The sequence below is a fragment of the Mastacembelus armatus genome, chromosome 3, assembly GCF_900324485.2.
Source record: "Mastacembelus armatus chromosome 3, fMasArm1.2, whole genome shotgun sequence".
In the NCBI taxonomy this organism is placed as follows: domain Eukaryota; kingdom Metazoa; phylum Chordata; class Actinopteri; order Synbranchiformes; family Mastacembelidae; genus Mastacembelus; species Mastacembelus armatus.
The window spans coordinates 27,968,092-27,985,118 of NC_046635.1; the positions used below are offsets into that span (position 1 = coordinate 27,968,092).

The following is a 17,027-nucleotide window of genomic DNA, read 5'->3' on the forward strand; positions in this document are numbered from 1 at the left end:
AGGGCGAAAAGCTCCAGACCTTCGTAATGAGGAAAATCTGACCTTGCTAGAATGAATCGTTCATCGTTTAACACCTCCTTCCTCATAACAGCCTTTTCATTTCCTTCAGCGATACCAAGCATTTCTCATTATCCATACTGCAGGTGTTAAAGCTGGGGAAAATTTGTGTGTTAAAGTGTTATAAGATAGAAAACAAAGTTTATTTTTGTTTTGTGTAATTTATGCTAATTTAGGAGATGAGTTTACTTATAATATGTGTATGTCTGTGTTTGTTGACTAATAGAATAACAAACCATTCCACTGCATTTATGCCAAACATGTTTTTGAACAATTGTCCACATTGGTTTTTCTACCAGAAAGCATTTCTCAACTGTATAATGTATAATGTCCCTTTTCTGAACATGTCATGGTTCCATGGTGGCTATAGTAAAAAAGTGAATTTTTCACTGTATCAGTTGATTCAAAGAAAAGCCAATAATTTTGTCCTTTAGACCCCAAAATGTCACAAATCAGTGACCTTGTCTTGTTCTCCACACAACAGCTCTGAGCTATGTTGATTGAATTTATAAAGGAGGATTGTTCAAGTGAAAAAGAGGTTTTACGTTGCTCGGTTTCATGTTATCACACACTGAACTAAACACTCGCTCTTACCAGTTCATTGATCATTTGTGTATTTTCATATTGGACAAACTGGAGCAAATGATTTTGAATTTTACTTAATAAATTACTGTAGAAATCAAATGGTTAATGAACCAAATAACAGTTTCCATGAGTAAATGAGTCAGAGTAGCTGGTTGATCAGAATCAGCTCTGGTCGAAATGATTATACATCTGTCTGTCTGCTGTGTCATCAGGAGCTGGCTGATCTTCGCCACATTCACGCTAAGCTGAAGAAACAGTTGCAAGAGAAGACGGCTGAGCTCGCCCATGCCAACCGGAGGGTGGAGAGCCACGAGGCCGAAGTCAGAAAGCTCCGACTGAGGGTAGAGGAGCTGAAGAAAGAGTTGGGACAGGCTGAAGATGAGGTAGGAACGTAATTGAAAATATATACATCAATCCTTGTAAACAGTATTATAGTGTCTTGGTCTGCTACAGTAGGCACACGTGTTGAGTGTGTCCCTTCACACAGTTTATAAAGAGTTTAGAGAGACTGATGAGGTTGCAATTTGCAAATAAGTCTGTGTGCGTGTGCGTGTGCGTGTGCGTGTGTGTGTGTGTGTGTGTGTGTGTGTGTGTGTGTGTGTGTGTGTGTGTGTGTGTTCAGTTGGATGAGTCTCATAACCAGACCAGAAAGCTGCAGAGGTCTCTGGATGAGCAAGTGGAGCAGACGGAGAACCTGCAGGTACAATTGGAACATTTACAGTCAAGGTAAGTTACACACACACACACACACACACACACACACACACACACACACACAGACACACAGGTGGCAATGCAGGATTTTGAACTGATTTCAGATAAATGTGCCAGAAAGCTGCTCAGAGGCAGCAGTGAGGATGGGGGACTCTTTTGAAAGTGTTCTTCATATGAACCTATTCACAGTAGATTTGTATGTTCTGAAGAGACTCAGGTGATTCACCAGCATTATGTGTCAGTGGTGTAAAACAGGAAACATCAACTATTAAGTGTTTTTTCTGTTTCAAAGTACTACTTGACACTTTACATTTGCACATTTGAATGGCTTGGTTGTAATGGAGGTTGAAGTATGCTTGGCACAGACATGATGGCTGGCTGCAGTGCATCATTATAAGCTCATGCGTGGTCAGCTGGTTGAGTGGTTTTCTAATGAAAAACAATATCTGACAAACAGCAGTCATCACTCTCACTTCCAATGGAAACTCTATTGCTTCTGCTAAGTGCACTGATCACTGCTCTTTCAGGAACTCATCACCACTTGTTGAAGTTATTGCCTGAAAATGGACATGGGAGTTATTGCAGCAGGACACCAATAAAGTAGCATTAATGACCCAACGTGAAAGTGTTATCTGCCAGTGGAATATTTCTTTATGTGTAGCAGTGGGATCCAGAGACCAGATAGTCTGAGACAGTTTTACAATTGGTATTAAGTCATGAACCCATGTTGGGATGAATTGAGCACTTTGTTGTGGTCACAAAAACAAACCTCCTATTTTGTTTGGTAGGTAGCGAGTGGTGGCTCAGGCCACTTTTAGATGTGGTCTGGCTATCTGATTAAAATCTGCATTAAATGTATTTTCTTTCTCATCAAGATAATGTGTCCAGGAACAGATTACATTTAATGTCAGATTTAAAATGGGGGTATTGAAGTCAAGTTTATTTATGTATAGAGCCCAAATAACCAATTTGACTGCAGTCTTTAATAGAGATAAAGGAAACAAAGCTCTCTGAAGTGCTGAATCAATGTAAAGCACTGAATGTTCTCCCCGTCTCTTCCAGTACTCCAGCTTTCTCCCACAGTCCAAACACATGCAGGTTAGGCAGAATGTTTGTCTGTGTGTGTCAGTCCTGTGATAGACACATGATTGGTCCAGTGTGTTCCCCGCCTCTCACCCAGTGTCAGGTGGGACTGGCTCCAGGCCCTGCGACCCTGCACGGGATGAGCAGTATAGGTAATGGATGGATGAGTCGATGAATCAATATTAAGCAATGTGTTGTAAAAAGTTTAAGCATCTGATTTGTCAAAATAATGACAGCTGCTTATGATGTTGCACTTTGCACTATGGACAGAAGAGAAGGCGATAACCACACCCCGTATTTAAAAGCCACACAGCACGTCTGTAACACACGTGTGAAGTAACGGGGCATTGTTTGAGACGGTTGTGTGATTATTGGCATGAGGCGAGGCATCACAACATCCTGCTACAATGTTCAGACAGCATTTTGAAATGTTTGAAACTTAGAATTTAAAAAGGAAATTTGCAGTGAAGCCTGATATAATGAAAACCACAGGGATGAAATGATATTTCATAATAATGAGCCGTTTAAAGCAGTCTAGAATTCCCGAAAGCAAAAATCCACTAGAAAATATTCCACACTTGGGCCTTGTTATCAAACTCCACAAGGGTATCTTACAACAAAGCTTATGGCAGTGTAGAATTTTTGTCCTATAAGCAATAGTGGCTCCATGATTGGTGACAGGACACACACTCCTGGACAACTATGAAGACATTTACTCAAAGCAAAACACACCATGTTCATGTGTGTGTGATGTGAAGCTGACAGCCTGCTTGTAAATGCACTCAGCACTCACTTTCTTGCTATTCAGAGATTAACTTCTGCTGCTGTTAGAGTGTGTGTGTGTGTGTGCGTGTGTGTGTGTGTTGCTTGTCACTCCGTTTGGCTCTTACACTCTATCAGCTTTGCACAGTCCTCGGCTCCTTGCTTTCTGCCTCTCCCTCTGCAGCCTCTCCATTTTTTCCACGTTGTTGCTCCAGCCAATCGCCGAGCTCCCAGTCGCAGGTTACCGTAGTAACAGAGAGCTCTCTTGTTGCTCGGCTCTGTGGAGGAGTGACAGGCGTGTCGGCATGGTAACGGCTTCAGAGACTGACAAAAATCTGTGCGTGTTTTTGTCAAGGGTGTAGTTTAAGCTTTAAGCTCATTCTGTTTTTTGTTTTTTTTATTTGCGTTCAGTGTGTGTGTGTGTGTGTGTGTGTGTGTGTGTGTGTGTGTGTGTGTGTGTGTTTTCTTCTGTATCAATGTGGGTGTGTTCCATCCTGCTCAATATGAGTGTGTTAAAATCTCATCCTTTGTGTCAATGTTGATATTCTACTGACTTTGTCCCATTGCTGACTCAAATTAGAATAGCCTACACTAAAAGTGTGTGTGTGTGTCTGTGTGTGTGTGTTTTGTTATACGTTGTTAGTTTTGTTATACAGTGTGATCTGGATCATCAGGGTTATTTGGGAATGAGCTTCACACCCCCAAAATAAAAGAAGTGTAATGCTGAATTGCTTTCCCTTACTCGTGATATTTTAACACAATGTCATCCTGTTTCAGTGTGACATAAGCTAATCTTCTTTCTGAGTACGCCACATCTGCATATCCTAAGTGCAAGGCAGTTGTCCTCTGTTGCCAAGTTGCCAAAGCTGCTCAGCATCCAGTCTCTCAGAAATTAGCTGCTATAGTCACGCATGTTAATAAAAATCCTCTGGCAACATCACATTCTTGAATAATACCAGTGTTAGGTTTCATGCATTAAACAGTTTGGCAGCCACAAAGTGTACTGATATCGCACTCTGCTTTTCAATCAGTCTGTGGTGTAAGGAACATGATCCCTGCGTCATGGCTGCGCTGCTGCTCTGCCAAGTGTTTTTGTGAAAGCCATTGATCCTACTCAGGTCTCATTGAAAGACTGACCACAACACAGTTTGACAAGCATCTTGGTGTTTTCATTCTCCCTCATGACTCTGTCTCTGTCTGCCTGTCTCTCTGTAGTCATCCTTTAATTTTATTTCAAGCTCATTTTGTGATTTTTGCATATGTATTTTTAACCTCTTAACTTTTTATTTCTGTAAAGCACTTTGAATTACTCTGCGTATGAATTCTGCTATATAAATAAGCTTGCCTTTCCTTGCCATGCCTGTAGCTTGGCTAAGTGTTTTTGTAGGCTCAGGAAAAAGGCCTTTTGTGCCTGAGCTGGTGTTGGGGTCCAAGCATTATGATGGTTTTTCTTCCAGGTGCTCTGAGAGAGACTCAAATTCAGGTGGATCTGAGCTGAGCTGTCACGGAAGTGGCTCAGTTTTTGTCATGGGAGATGGTAACTCTTGTCTTTGGACGCCTTTGGTTTACTGTGTTTGCTCTTTCACCCAAGTGTCTCCCATGGCTGTCACATATGATGTCACACATCACTGAGATCCTTTTTCAAGGGGGTATTCATCCTTGGAAGGGCAGAGGAACAGGTTTAGGGAGCCAGTCGACCTTGAGCATCGCCAGGCTCAATGTCAGCGATCAATAATGTACAGTACTGACCACTGCTTTGATAATAAATCAGAATTAGCTCAGTGTAAAATGTTATAACTTGAGTGAAACAACAAAGAAAAAAACAACAGATGTTTGTAATCACTCGATGTGATACCTGCTGACCTCCTCTGGGACAAACGTTGTTTGCATATCTCTGACTCTTTAATCTTATTTCTGGAAATCTCTGTTGGTTTCCCTAATTAATTGTACACAGGATCGATACTATCGTGGAGCATTGGATATTAATAAAGTTGCCTTTGTCTCACAGATTTCTTAGCGCTGGTAATTCATTCAGCACAGTTGCTGCCAGTTGTTTGGCACAAATGAGAGAGACCTGGAGTGTAACCTGTGAGAGCATGAAAGGAACCCACATGTTGTGTGTAACTGCAGACATGGACAAACACTGTCAGGATTCGTGAAGACCAGTCGCTCTTCCCTCATTCCACTGGAATCACATAGTTGTCCACTCCCCTCCCAGCTCCAGCTCAGAGTACTATACTGTATCGTTGGCCCTGGTGGCTGCAGATTACAGGAGGTTTGGAGGGTTTGACAACAGGTGTGACACTGCTGGACAAGTGCTTTGGCAGTACGACCATTTGCACTGTGGGTTTTCTAGGGAGTAAAATATTTGGATCTTAAGGCATTTCTTGCCTTAACAGCACAACCAAGACAACACCTCAGTGTACAGTTATAAGTGAGCTTGTCGATTATTTATGTACCTTCTGAATCAAGATGACTGGTCTTCAAAAGTTAAAGTATCTATGTATTTTGATGTCTATTTTTACTTTCCAACAGTCTGACAGTCCTCTCAGATTCAGTGTGTCTCAGATTCTTTCACTGCTTTTTCACCTTGCCAGCTACAGCACACCAGCACACTTGTCAATGTCAAGTGAAATGAGAACACTCAGTCTGGCAGGATAGTAGTAGAAACTGTGATGTTCCCCATGCTGTCATATTTCTCCAAAGCAGGGTAATAACAAACTATTTTTTTTTACATTACTCTTCGTCGTATACTGTTCTCAGATCGCTGTCTGGCCCTTGTGTTAAAAATGAACAAACCAATACAGCTAATACTCTGTATAACTGTGAAGTATGAAAGTACCTGATCATTTAGGAAAATGTTGTGAGGCATATTAGTAAATAAACAATATCCCACATTTGCAGAGCACAGCTATTGACAGGCAGATAAAGATCTGATAAAACCTACTTAAAACCATAAGACCAAAACCCAGATTACAGGTCAGATTAAACAGGAATGCTAATAATACTTTGTCTAAAGAGATTCTTAACAAATGAGGAGTGAATGTAGTAAATCTGGAACAAATGAACATGAATTCTTGACCTTTTCATAAGGAGATGACTGATATTTTCTTTTTAAAGGATCATATACCAGAAAGAGTGAGAACCACCGCTCTAGTTTGCTACTTTACCCAGATTTATTGCAACCAAAACTGCATCAGTAAACATGAAGTCATATGGTCTGACAGGTCATTCATTCATTTGAACGTTTTAGTTGTTGAATGCTGGGTCTGCATTCCAACTACACTTAGCTTGGAGGCAGGCTGAGGCCTACCTTTTTAAACTGTTTCAGTTTTAGTTGTCTGCTCCAAACCACAGGCTAAATAACACCCGAAATCCAGAAACTGAACCAAATGAGCAAATGCTCATTGTTTTAGCTCTGTGGTCTGTGGGGCGTGTAGGCTGCTTGATTGTTCATCTGCTATAGACTTTAGCAAACATTTGATGATACCATGACATGTACAAATATTCTTGGTCAGGGAAGAATTCTACTAACCTTTTTGTTGATTTTTGTAGGGGCCCTGTGCATAAACATTTTCACTTCAGTAAAACTCTGACTTTTACCAGATGAGTCATTAACTTTACTTGTAGCACCATCATTGGGTCAGAGTTTAGTTTATGGTGTCTGACCATAAACCTGCAAACTCCTGCTGCTCCTTCTTTTACTGAATGTTTCTTCCTAACACACATTTCTACAGACAGAACATTCACCTGCGGACACCCACACATTAAACGTGTGTTACTAAATATGTGTCTGAAGTAAAATGATGTGAAGTCCTGTCATTGTAATGTTTTCTCTCTCCCTCCCTGTCTCAGGCTGCGACGGCAGCAGCAGAGTCCAGGTCTGTTTGGGAAGATGCGATCAACAAGGTTCACATCTGAAAATCCAGATGGTCCAACCAGCGACATGGATGAGGAGGAGGAGGAACTGCAACTGCAGATCCCATGACGCACACACACAGTGTTGCTGGATATACTGTAGTCACATAAAGAAGGTGAATATTGTTGCTCTTGAGGGAGCAAAACTGTCTCCTGGCAAAATGTTTTGCAGCAGGAAGCAGCACTTCAGCCTTCGTCAACCAGCAGGTTTTTAAACCAGCACTCCGTTTTAGAAAATGTTCAAAATGTCAGTATCACTTTTATCTCTGTGCATTCATGTGTCCTTGTTGGGATGCAGATGTTAGCCAGTTTTCTAAGCTGACTGCAGGCCTTGTTAATGATCAATAATCAAATTATCAATAATTCAAAAAAAGAAAAATCAAATAAAAGATTTTTATGTGTGTCAGGAGACCTAGAGAAACCACATAATTGTTCATTTGGCATTTAAACATGAAAAACCTGTTTCCATCTAGCACCATTATGATGAGCACATACTATTTCCTTATGCATTCCCAGACTCACACATGCTTGGAGATACTTGCATATTTTGGACACACAGCAACAACTGCTACAACAACTACTGTGTGACAGTAAAAGGATGTCCAGAAAGTGTAATACTGATCAACAGGATCTGTTTTTAATGGACTAGTTGATAAAGTTCCACCCAACACCACTAACAGAGGCCAACACACATCATCCTTTCATTGTATTCTCTCACTCTTACCTCATGTTATCACAAGCAATTCAGCTGTCTTGTCTCGACTGTGCTACTGCATTCAAACAAGCCTCAAACCCACATCTCCATCACTAGTGTTTTTACTTTCCTTATAGATGACAGCTTTGCATCCACACTCCTCCCTTGAGGCCCAAGCTCCAAACCGAAAAATGTTTGTTGATGTATGGCAATGACAATAGTAAACCAACACACACTATGGCACAACGGCACCAAACATCAATAGCTTCCACTGCCTATAAGCCACAGTGTTAGAGGTAATACGCAGCAAAAATCTGATCTGATGATAAAATACCTAAAAGACATTTGAGTCTCAGTTCATTTCAGATTCATTTCAAGTTTCTCAAACACTTGTCAGATGATGACAAAAGGATATTTTCTGCAGAGGCAGTTAAGAATAGTATAAATTTCTCTATTGATTGTCCAATCCCTACAATGTTGTACAGCAAATGCTAGAATTACATCTAAAGTTCTGTTGTTGTTCCATTGGCTGTGCAGACATGATTTTTATAGAGTGTTTGTGCTGATGTTAAGTATTTTACAATATTGTCATTTTCTTGGAAAACCCTCCCTAAAATCCTGAGTATTTATGTGCAGTGAATCCTCAGGGCTGTATTCAGTCATGAAGGAAAAACCTCCAAAGCAGCATTTAGACCATCATGGGATAATGAAACACACACTGAAGCCTAGGCCAGTAAAATCCTTGTCTACTTAATACTCACAGGCTCCCTTAAGATGACCCATATATTAAACAGGAGGTGGGTTTGGATACACTGGGTGTTGGACTGAAGAGTTACCTTGTTTGTTTAAGACTCAGCTGTGCTGAATCACCTGTCGGTGAAAAAGCTCCAGTCTACCGGTGGATAACTGCAGTCGTGAAAGCAATAAAACATTCATTAATCCTCCACCCTCATCAAGTCACTCTGCCAAGGCCTCAACTCTGACGCTGGAAGGGGACCAAGATTTTTTTACTGATCAGGATACTGAACTATTTATGTTGTTGTTGTTGTTGTTGTTGTTATGGTTTAGTTTTTAAAAATTATCTGTACCACAATGGTTTTGTATTATCTCTATAAAAGGCAACTGTACATATACAAAAACCATGAGTTACTTTCTTTTTTTCTCTCCATGTTGGATTTATTCAAAATGTCCGTCAGTGGTTTTCTTTTATTTGTGGAACACTTTCAATGAACCAGTGGTGCTTTTTTTTTTTTTTTTTTTTTTTTTTTTTTATATAAGTTCCTAGTTGTTTTTCTCAAGTACATTTTTCCTAATAGACTCACCAGTTTCTCACAGACCAGCAGTAACATGATAAAATTGCCAAGATTATGTTGGTTATATTCAAGCTTAGGTTAATGTTTGATTGGATTTGTTGGTAATAAACATAAATATTACCAGACTTTTCCTCTATACGAGAAAGGAGGACTGGGAGCGAAAGGGAAAACAATGAGCTACAGTGTTGGATAATTTCAGCACTCTGTAATTTAATGTTAACATCAAAAATAATGCAGCCTTAGGAACTGTTAGGAGAAATGATTTTAAGATACTTTTTAAATGAGCACAGATAACCCTCTGTGGGAGAATAATGGGGAGAATAATTACTGTATCATGAGAGAGAGGGAAAAGCCAGAGTTAGAAAATCACAGACAAAGGAGTTGGAGAAATAAAGAGTGTTAGACTCACACCACACTTTCGTGGTGTGTTTGGCAGTGCAGACTGTGGCGTACTGCAAAGAGTCGACACAGTAATGAGATTGAACCTCAGCCTGACTCCCCACACACAGCATGGGGGAGCAGCTCGCGTCTCCCTCTGAGATCATTTTCATTACTCTGTATGTGTGTGTGTCTGAGAGAGAAGCCAAGATATATAATGAATGTTTTACCCCTGTGTAGGCTGGAGTCAGAATGACTGAAATCGTAAACACAACTCTTGCTCTGCATTTTGTGTGTGTGTGTGTGTGTGTGTGTGTGCTTACTTTGCATAAAACAAATAGTTGTATATTGACAGTTGAGACATACAAACTTGTACAAGTATCCTATGGTGCCCTTGGGATAACAGCAAACACATAACTGCCCACACACTCAAGCTGTTAGCTGTGGATGATTGTGTGTGTGTGTGTGTGTGTGTGTGTGTGTGTGCGTGTGTGCGTGCGTGCGTGCGTGTGTGTGTTAATGTTTAGCTTGATCCCATGAGTACAGTAGAGAAGATAATTCTGAAAACTGTTGGCTAAGCATGACACACACTGTAATGCTCTGAGTGTGTGTAGAGTTCAATGTATGTGTTGAAGGTGTTTTTTCCCCTAGTTTTCACAGATGTGTGTACAAAGCCTGGAGCCTTGTACATTAGGTTAATTTTCTCACTGTCTTTCTCATTAGGCCAGAATGGCTGACAGCAGGAAGGGAGAACATTATATTGATCCTCCTATAATTATTCCACATCTACCACAGGATCTGTGTGAGCATGGATGTATCGCTGCAAAACAATGTGAGAATTATTTATTGTGATGTGAAAAATAATTGAGTCGTGCATGTGTGATTTCTTCCATTTGCCTCCACCGACTAGCTGTGATGACAGGCTCCCTCTGCCTTTCTATTCATTGTTATTGCACTAAATTGGCATCTAACTCTTTTCTAATAGATCCATTTAAGCTTGACTGCATGTGAACAAGGCCAATAAATGATCTTGACACACACAACTGTCATCACCATCAGTACAAGAGGTCTGCTTGCTAGCTGAGTGACAGTAAGCGACAATCATATATATACATTTTTGTCAACCTCTTATTTTTGTCATCATTTCTTATATTTGTTGTTTTATTTCACATTGTTCATACTTGACCTTGGAAATAGTGAATCGACCAAAAAGAAAATCTGTTCCACCTGCTGACTATTTGAACAGGAACCACAGAGATTGCATGGTCATTGTGTGACCTATATAGGGAGTTTCAGTCATGTTATGCTAATCACATATTACCTTATATTACCTATTACCTTATGAAATGTAGGAGAGAGATGAAGAGTTTTAAAACCCTTTTATGTGACTGATGTGACAGTCAATCATCAAATCAAAATCATTAAACACATCTTCATAATGACCAAAACTAGAACCAAGTTGTGAAAGGACAAAACCGAATCTTTCAAGGCTGTGTGGCAGTAAGCCAGTATTACATCTAATGGTTCTACAGCTACTAGAGACCTAACCTGAGTTTGTTTACATCAAAGCTGATGGTAAGCAGATTAGAGCCATGAATGAATATTTAATTGGTCTGATCCCAGTCAAATGTGGTGCAGAAATGAGCCATGTCTCTTCAGGCGTATAGAAGTGCCCAGAAAGAAACACTTTCACTTGTTGTAAACTGCTGTTGCCAAGAGCTGAGTGCCTCCAATACGAGTACCAGAGGCTGATTTATGTGATTTGAAAGCCCTTTATAGGGAAATTACTTTATGAGTATCAGATCTTCACAGTTGGCTAATAAAGGGAAAACCTTTACAGCACAGCATAAAAATGTGTACATAAGAGTGTGCATGCAGAGCTGGAACTGTTCCACATTCAGTTCAAGGCTCATAAGCTGTGACATGATCTATTCATATATACTAAGATGGTGCCAGCAAATATGTTCATAAATCATCTTTATAAATGCAGCTTTAGGCGAATACGGAGTTGAGACAATATACACAGAGATAGAAAAATCACATATTGTGAGACTGTTATTTTTTGACAGAAGGAGGTGACAGTTTGCTGGGATTTCACAGACACTGAGAGTGACTGAAGACAGGAGCAATAAAATAACTGTCTCTTTCAGTAGTGTCAGAGCAGAGAGGACGAAGTGTCAGTGCTAACAGTCTCATGAGACAGAAAACAGCAACAACAAATACACAAACACACACACATCAGTAATACGACTGTTGTGATAGATCCAATAGTCCCAACACAGCCATTAAGACACCTCCATCACCACACATACACACAGTATAAAAAAGAAAATGTGTTGAGTTGAGGTGTCTCCAACAATAGTGTTTCCACAGGGAAATTTTCTGAGCATACACACACACACACACATGCGGTCATGTTTCAATCACTTCAGAGGACTTTACATTGGCTTATGTTTTCTATTAACTTACTCAAACTGTAACTGTAACTTACTCAAGCTGTTTGCCTTTAGTCTAACCCTTAACAAAAACCTTAACCTAGAGCTTACCCCAGCTCCTAACCCCAACCTTACGCCACCATAACTCTGATCCTAACCTAAACCTGAGCCTAACTAACTAAATTAGACTTAATTGCAAACAGTAGTCAGTAAAACTAACTGCGTTATAATCTATTAACAAAGTAAAATGCAAGATGAGACTTTCAGGAATATTGTTTCTCATGTGCTTTGGTTTAAGAGGATAAGGATCAGTTGTTTAAAATAAGCTCCTGGATCCAGGACTAACCACACCTGGCTAGCCTTAGCAAAAAGACTGTCTGTCTATATTAACTGAGGTGGGCCAACACTTTCCTCAATTCTTTATACTAAGCCAGGTTAAACGTGTCCTGACTACATCTGTACTGACACAGCAAACAGATTGTATGTTTTGTCCAGAATGTGTAAGTGTTCTTTTAACACAGTGGTTTCCAGCCTTTAGGGCCTTGTCGCTGGAGCCGCACTCATCCTACTGGATGTATCACTGTTTTATCTAGCAATCTACAGAGACGTTTAAGACAGGGCTTAGTGCTCGGCAGGTGATTAGAGAGCCTCCTGTAGTTTTAAAGGTACTGCGGTTTTGGGGCCTGGCTTAGTGAAGTTTATTTAATATGTCCAGTCAAGGTAATCCTCAAAGTACAGACCTGCAGCCAGGTCTGCCCCATCATGGTACACCTTAATTACAAGTCCAATTTCAGTTTAACCTCCAAACCTGATGTTATTTTAAAATCTTCTGAGGCTTTTGTAATAAAACTATCCCCATCAGCTATAAATTGCTTTGTCCACGATAACAGACTGTGACCATTCCACATCGTGGCCTAAAGACAGCTTGGCCTAGTCTCCTGGATTCATTTGTACCACTCACTACCAAAAAAAAAAAAAGAGAAACTGTCGTGTCTCAGGCGCTTTCCGCCCACATATCAAATGATAATCTTTTTGAACTTTTTCAATCTGCTTTCAGGATCTGCCACAGCACCAAAACTACACTTTTTATATATTTTCTAGTTGTTAAATATGGAGTACCCCGGGGCTCTGATCTTGGCCCTCTGCTTTTCTTTTCTTTATATTTCATTAATTAATTCCACCTGTATTACAGATTATGCACAGTTATAATGACCCTTCTCTTAAGAAGTGCGTGATTCCTCAAAGTCTTGATAGTCAAGAATCACAGCCCATCAAGAATCACTGGCCCCTCCTCAGTTGCAAGACCTAAAGTTTGTTTCATTTTCCCCATCAGTGTTTTTTCGGGAGTGTTCCTTTTCTGATTAAAGTCTCTCAGTGCACAGGGTGGTGTACAAATCTTCTACATATTGTTATGCACTGAGGCAAATTTGTGATTTTTGATATGAGGCTTGATGAATAACATAACTTTGACATTTGCCCGCAATGCTACTATATATTGCTTGATGTCTTGATGATTCAAGCGATAACATGGAAATGGCATCAGGATACGTTTGCAAAAGTAACAAACAAATAAAAACCCACTTACATGAACACTACTACCTGTAAACAGTATTAGATGTTTTAGGTTTTAAATTACCATGTAAATCCGGACAACTAGAGGAAGGATTTGTAGTAGAGGTAGTAGTTGGAGTGATTTAGACATTTGTGTGATTAGAAAATGCCGATGTCATTTGTGAGTCTCCTCATACACATACATAAACTGTAGTTTCAGTCAGTTTACTGTCAGTCCTACAGTAAATCCACTAATCTGAATGTATCAGTTCATAGTATGTTCATAGTAGGTATTTTTTTAATGAGACTTTACCAAACCACTTGCAACATGATATGAATTGAACATCAGAGGTTGTGATTTAAATCAGACTGTGTTGACTTTTAATTAAAAATACAACTTGTGATTACAGGGCTGTACTGGGTTGAATACAAATGCATTGACAAATGCTACCAAAAACTTTCCATTCATTGATTTGAGCATTTCAGCTTTCTTTGTTCGAACAGACACAAAAACACATCCATCGGGCCAGTTGGTGTGTGAATGTGCATGTCTCGTCTCTTCTATCTTGTCTTTCTTTTGCAGAGAGAAGACAGAATGTCTGGTCTCACTGGCTGTAATTACAGGCCCTGTCACCTGGCTGTGCAAACCCACTATTACCATACACACATGTGCACACACACGTTAATATTTGTGTCTTGGATGTGATATGTGGCTTTTTATGATGTAAATACGTGTGGATGGAAATGTGTGGAAACTCACAACTGATAGTGTTGCTGCATTGTTTAAATTTCTAGTTCATTAAGAGGACATGAAGATTTAATTAGATCTATGGGGAAATATCAGGATTGTCTAAATGGTTCAGTTTGCCTGAATCCTTTTTTCAGTCAAAAATACTGTCGAAATATTTTCATTGTGTTATTGATCATTTTTATTAATAAAAGGGAGACATGGCTTGGCCTGCTGATGTTTTTGTTTTGTTGATAGCTGCTGGCAGGCTTGAGTCTACTAGGAGAGGGAAAAAAAGAGAAGTCTGTACTGAAGGCTGTAAATTTCACGGGTGGACAGTATGTTGTTGGTAGTTCTGAATCACATGAGCATCTAACATTACCCAAGTGACTTTTGCAGCTATGTTTACATGCTGTTTAGTATGCTGCAGCTGAGCAGCTAATTAGCTATCTAGCTGCAAACGGGCATTAACAGTCCATTTTTTGCCGGTCAATGTTTCTTTGGTGGTTCGTTCAACAAGATGTGTTCACGTCTAGAATTTAGATAAGAACGAGGCTTTAGCTGGAAGGCTGTGGGTTGATCTTCAGACTCTGTAGCTCTTTTTTTGTACAGCTGACATTTCCAATACTTATAGCACACAGAACACTTTGGTCAATCTATTCATTTGTCTGACTTTTGGAATGAAACAAATATCTGGAATTAGTGACCACATTTCCATAGAATTTGTTGTCCCAGTCCCCAGAGGATGAATCCTTATGATTATGGTCACTTTGCATTCACTTGACCCTTGTTATGTTTAATTCAAATGTTGTTAAATTTCACACATACTGGTGTTAAAGAATGATTTAACACCCTGTTTAAGCTTGAACATGCACCATTCTCAAATTTCAGAAATGCATTCAAATTCTAAAACCACACAGCGCCAACAGCACATCTAACAAACCCCTCACCCCTCCCAAACCTATGGTTCCCCAGAGACACATAAAAAATTCAAATAGTTCACCTTTAATAATGACAATGCAGGCAGAACAAGGTGAAGGAGAGGAGAGAAAGGATCAGCAGGCAGATAGAGGTCCAAAAATGGGCAGAAAAATAAACATGGGAACAAACAGTAAAAAGCTACAGATGGTGAGGCACAATAGACAGTCTGGTTGAGGGCAAGTGGAAGTGGACCAGTCTACACTGTGGATCTAATGAGGGAATGGGGAACAGGTGAGCAGGTGATAGGAGGAGTTGGGAAGGGCTGGGGGGCAGATGGGAGTGGCAGGATCCAAAAACAACAGTAGAATGAGTGGAATCGCAACAGCAGGCAGACAATGAAGGAGCTGTGGCAAGTAACACTGCTCTTAATATCTGCACTGGCTGAAAATTGCTCATGATTAGCTCCTACTACTGAAAGTGTCTTTCATATTTGCTTTAAGTGAAAGCAGTAACAGAGTCAGGTAAAGAAATTAACTTTTGTTCATGATCCATACACACACACACATTGATCCATGATCAATAGATTATGTATTAAAATGACTGTTTGTGTAATTTACTAATTCAAATAGTGAATTTAGTAAGTACTAGTAAGTAATTGTACTTGACTATTTCCAATAGTCATTGCGATATGGCATAAAATTATAGCTTTACAAAAATGACATGCGTTTTTTTGGCATTTTCTTTAAGACAAAGGTTAATTTGTTCGAAAAAGCCAAACCCTTACATAACATGGAAAATGTGCCAATGAAATGATAGAACAATACAGTCTCCTCTTTTATGATCATCTGGCCTCAGCCCCCAGCTTTTCTGATGGCCCTTCTTAGTGGGCAACAGTAGGAGACTGGCTACACTGGGAAACTCAGTCAATGTTGGTGCGAGGCAGAAGGTTGATAGAAAGAAGCATAATGTACAATCAACTTTGCCAGAAAAATAAAAGCTAAAACTTAAATACGAATTGTAACACAGAGATACCAGGACCTTGGAGGCACAAAGCTGCTTTTAGAGTTCTTTCTTGCTTTTTAGGCGGCAGTTGCTCGTCCATCTGTTCACTGCGGATGGGATATGATATGGCTCCCAGCACTCCATGCTAGAGAGCATTTAATGGCAGCCTTAACGTCACTCTGGTATGCCTGCTAATGTTCCTGTTAGTGCATGTGTGCATATGCATTTCATTCTCTCCATTAAAGCCTCATGCATCTCAGCACTTTAGGTCTTTATGATTAGGGATTCATGTTTTTATGAATTCTACATTATGATACTAATTACCTCGTTTACTGGCTCTGAGCTGTGAGCTTTGGAGCAAGCTGTGTGTGACCTGCATTGCAAAAAATGTATGTTAAGACCTTTTGATCTCCTTTTCTACATTAAAATCATATCTAAATCAAATTAAAATCAGCCAGGAGATGCAATAAATTAATATGAATACAGCAGAATGTTTTGAAGAAACAGTATTTGAAAAGAGAAGAATAATACAAGAAGAGCAAATAGTCGTTCTCTGGTTATTTACTGTATCTGTCCCATCGTCATCATCATATGGTTTCTGTCAGCTGTTAACTCTATGCTGTTGCCCTTGTAAGAAAATACCATCTCTATTCTTAATTCCAGCTGCAAACTTTCAGTGTGTTAATAGTTTCTGTGAGAATGGCTACAGGTTAATGCATGAATTTGCTATTGTTAGTTTAGTTATTGATTGATTTGATTGTTTGGATCATGTGTTTGTTGGTTCTACTTAGAGTCATCCTAATTGGCTGCTTGACATTTATATTTACATTTGATATCTGTCATTGGCTTCTCTCTGTGCCCAGTTTCTATTTGTTGACATGTTGCTG

General features: G+C 39.7%; 1 protein-coding gene across 2 annotated transcripts in view; it reads left to right on the forward strand.

Annotated features, from left to right (window-relative positions):
- Window positions 1–8,904, forward strand: part of ccdc102a (coiled-coil domain containing 102A) — a 48,298-nt gene extending 39,394 nt beyond the window's left edge. For both annotated transcript variants that reach the window (XM_026294234.1, XM_026294235.1), the window contains exons 8-10: window positions 855–1,025; window positions 1,265–1,368; window positions 7,057–8,904. In XM_026294234.1, the coding sequence (XP_026150019.1) occupies window positions 855–1,025; window positions 1,265–1,368; window positions 7,057–7,189 (408 nt within the window). In that variant the 3' untranslated portion in view covers window positions 7,190–8,904. The remainder of the gene's footprint in view (window positions 1–854; window positions 1,026–1,264; window positions 1,369–7,056) is intronic.
- Window positions 8,905–17,027: the final 8,123 nt, after the last annotated feature.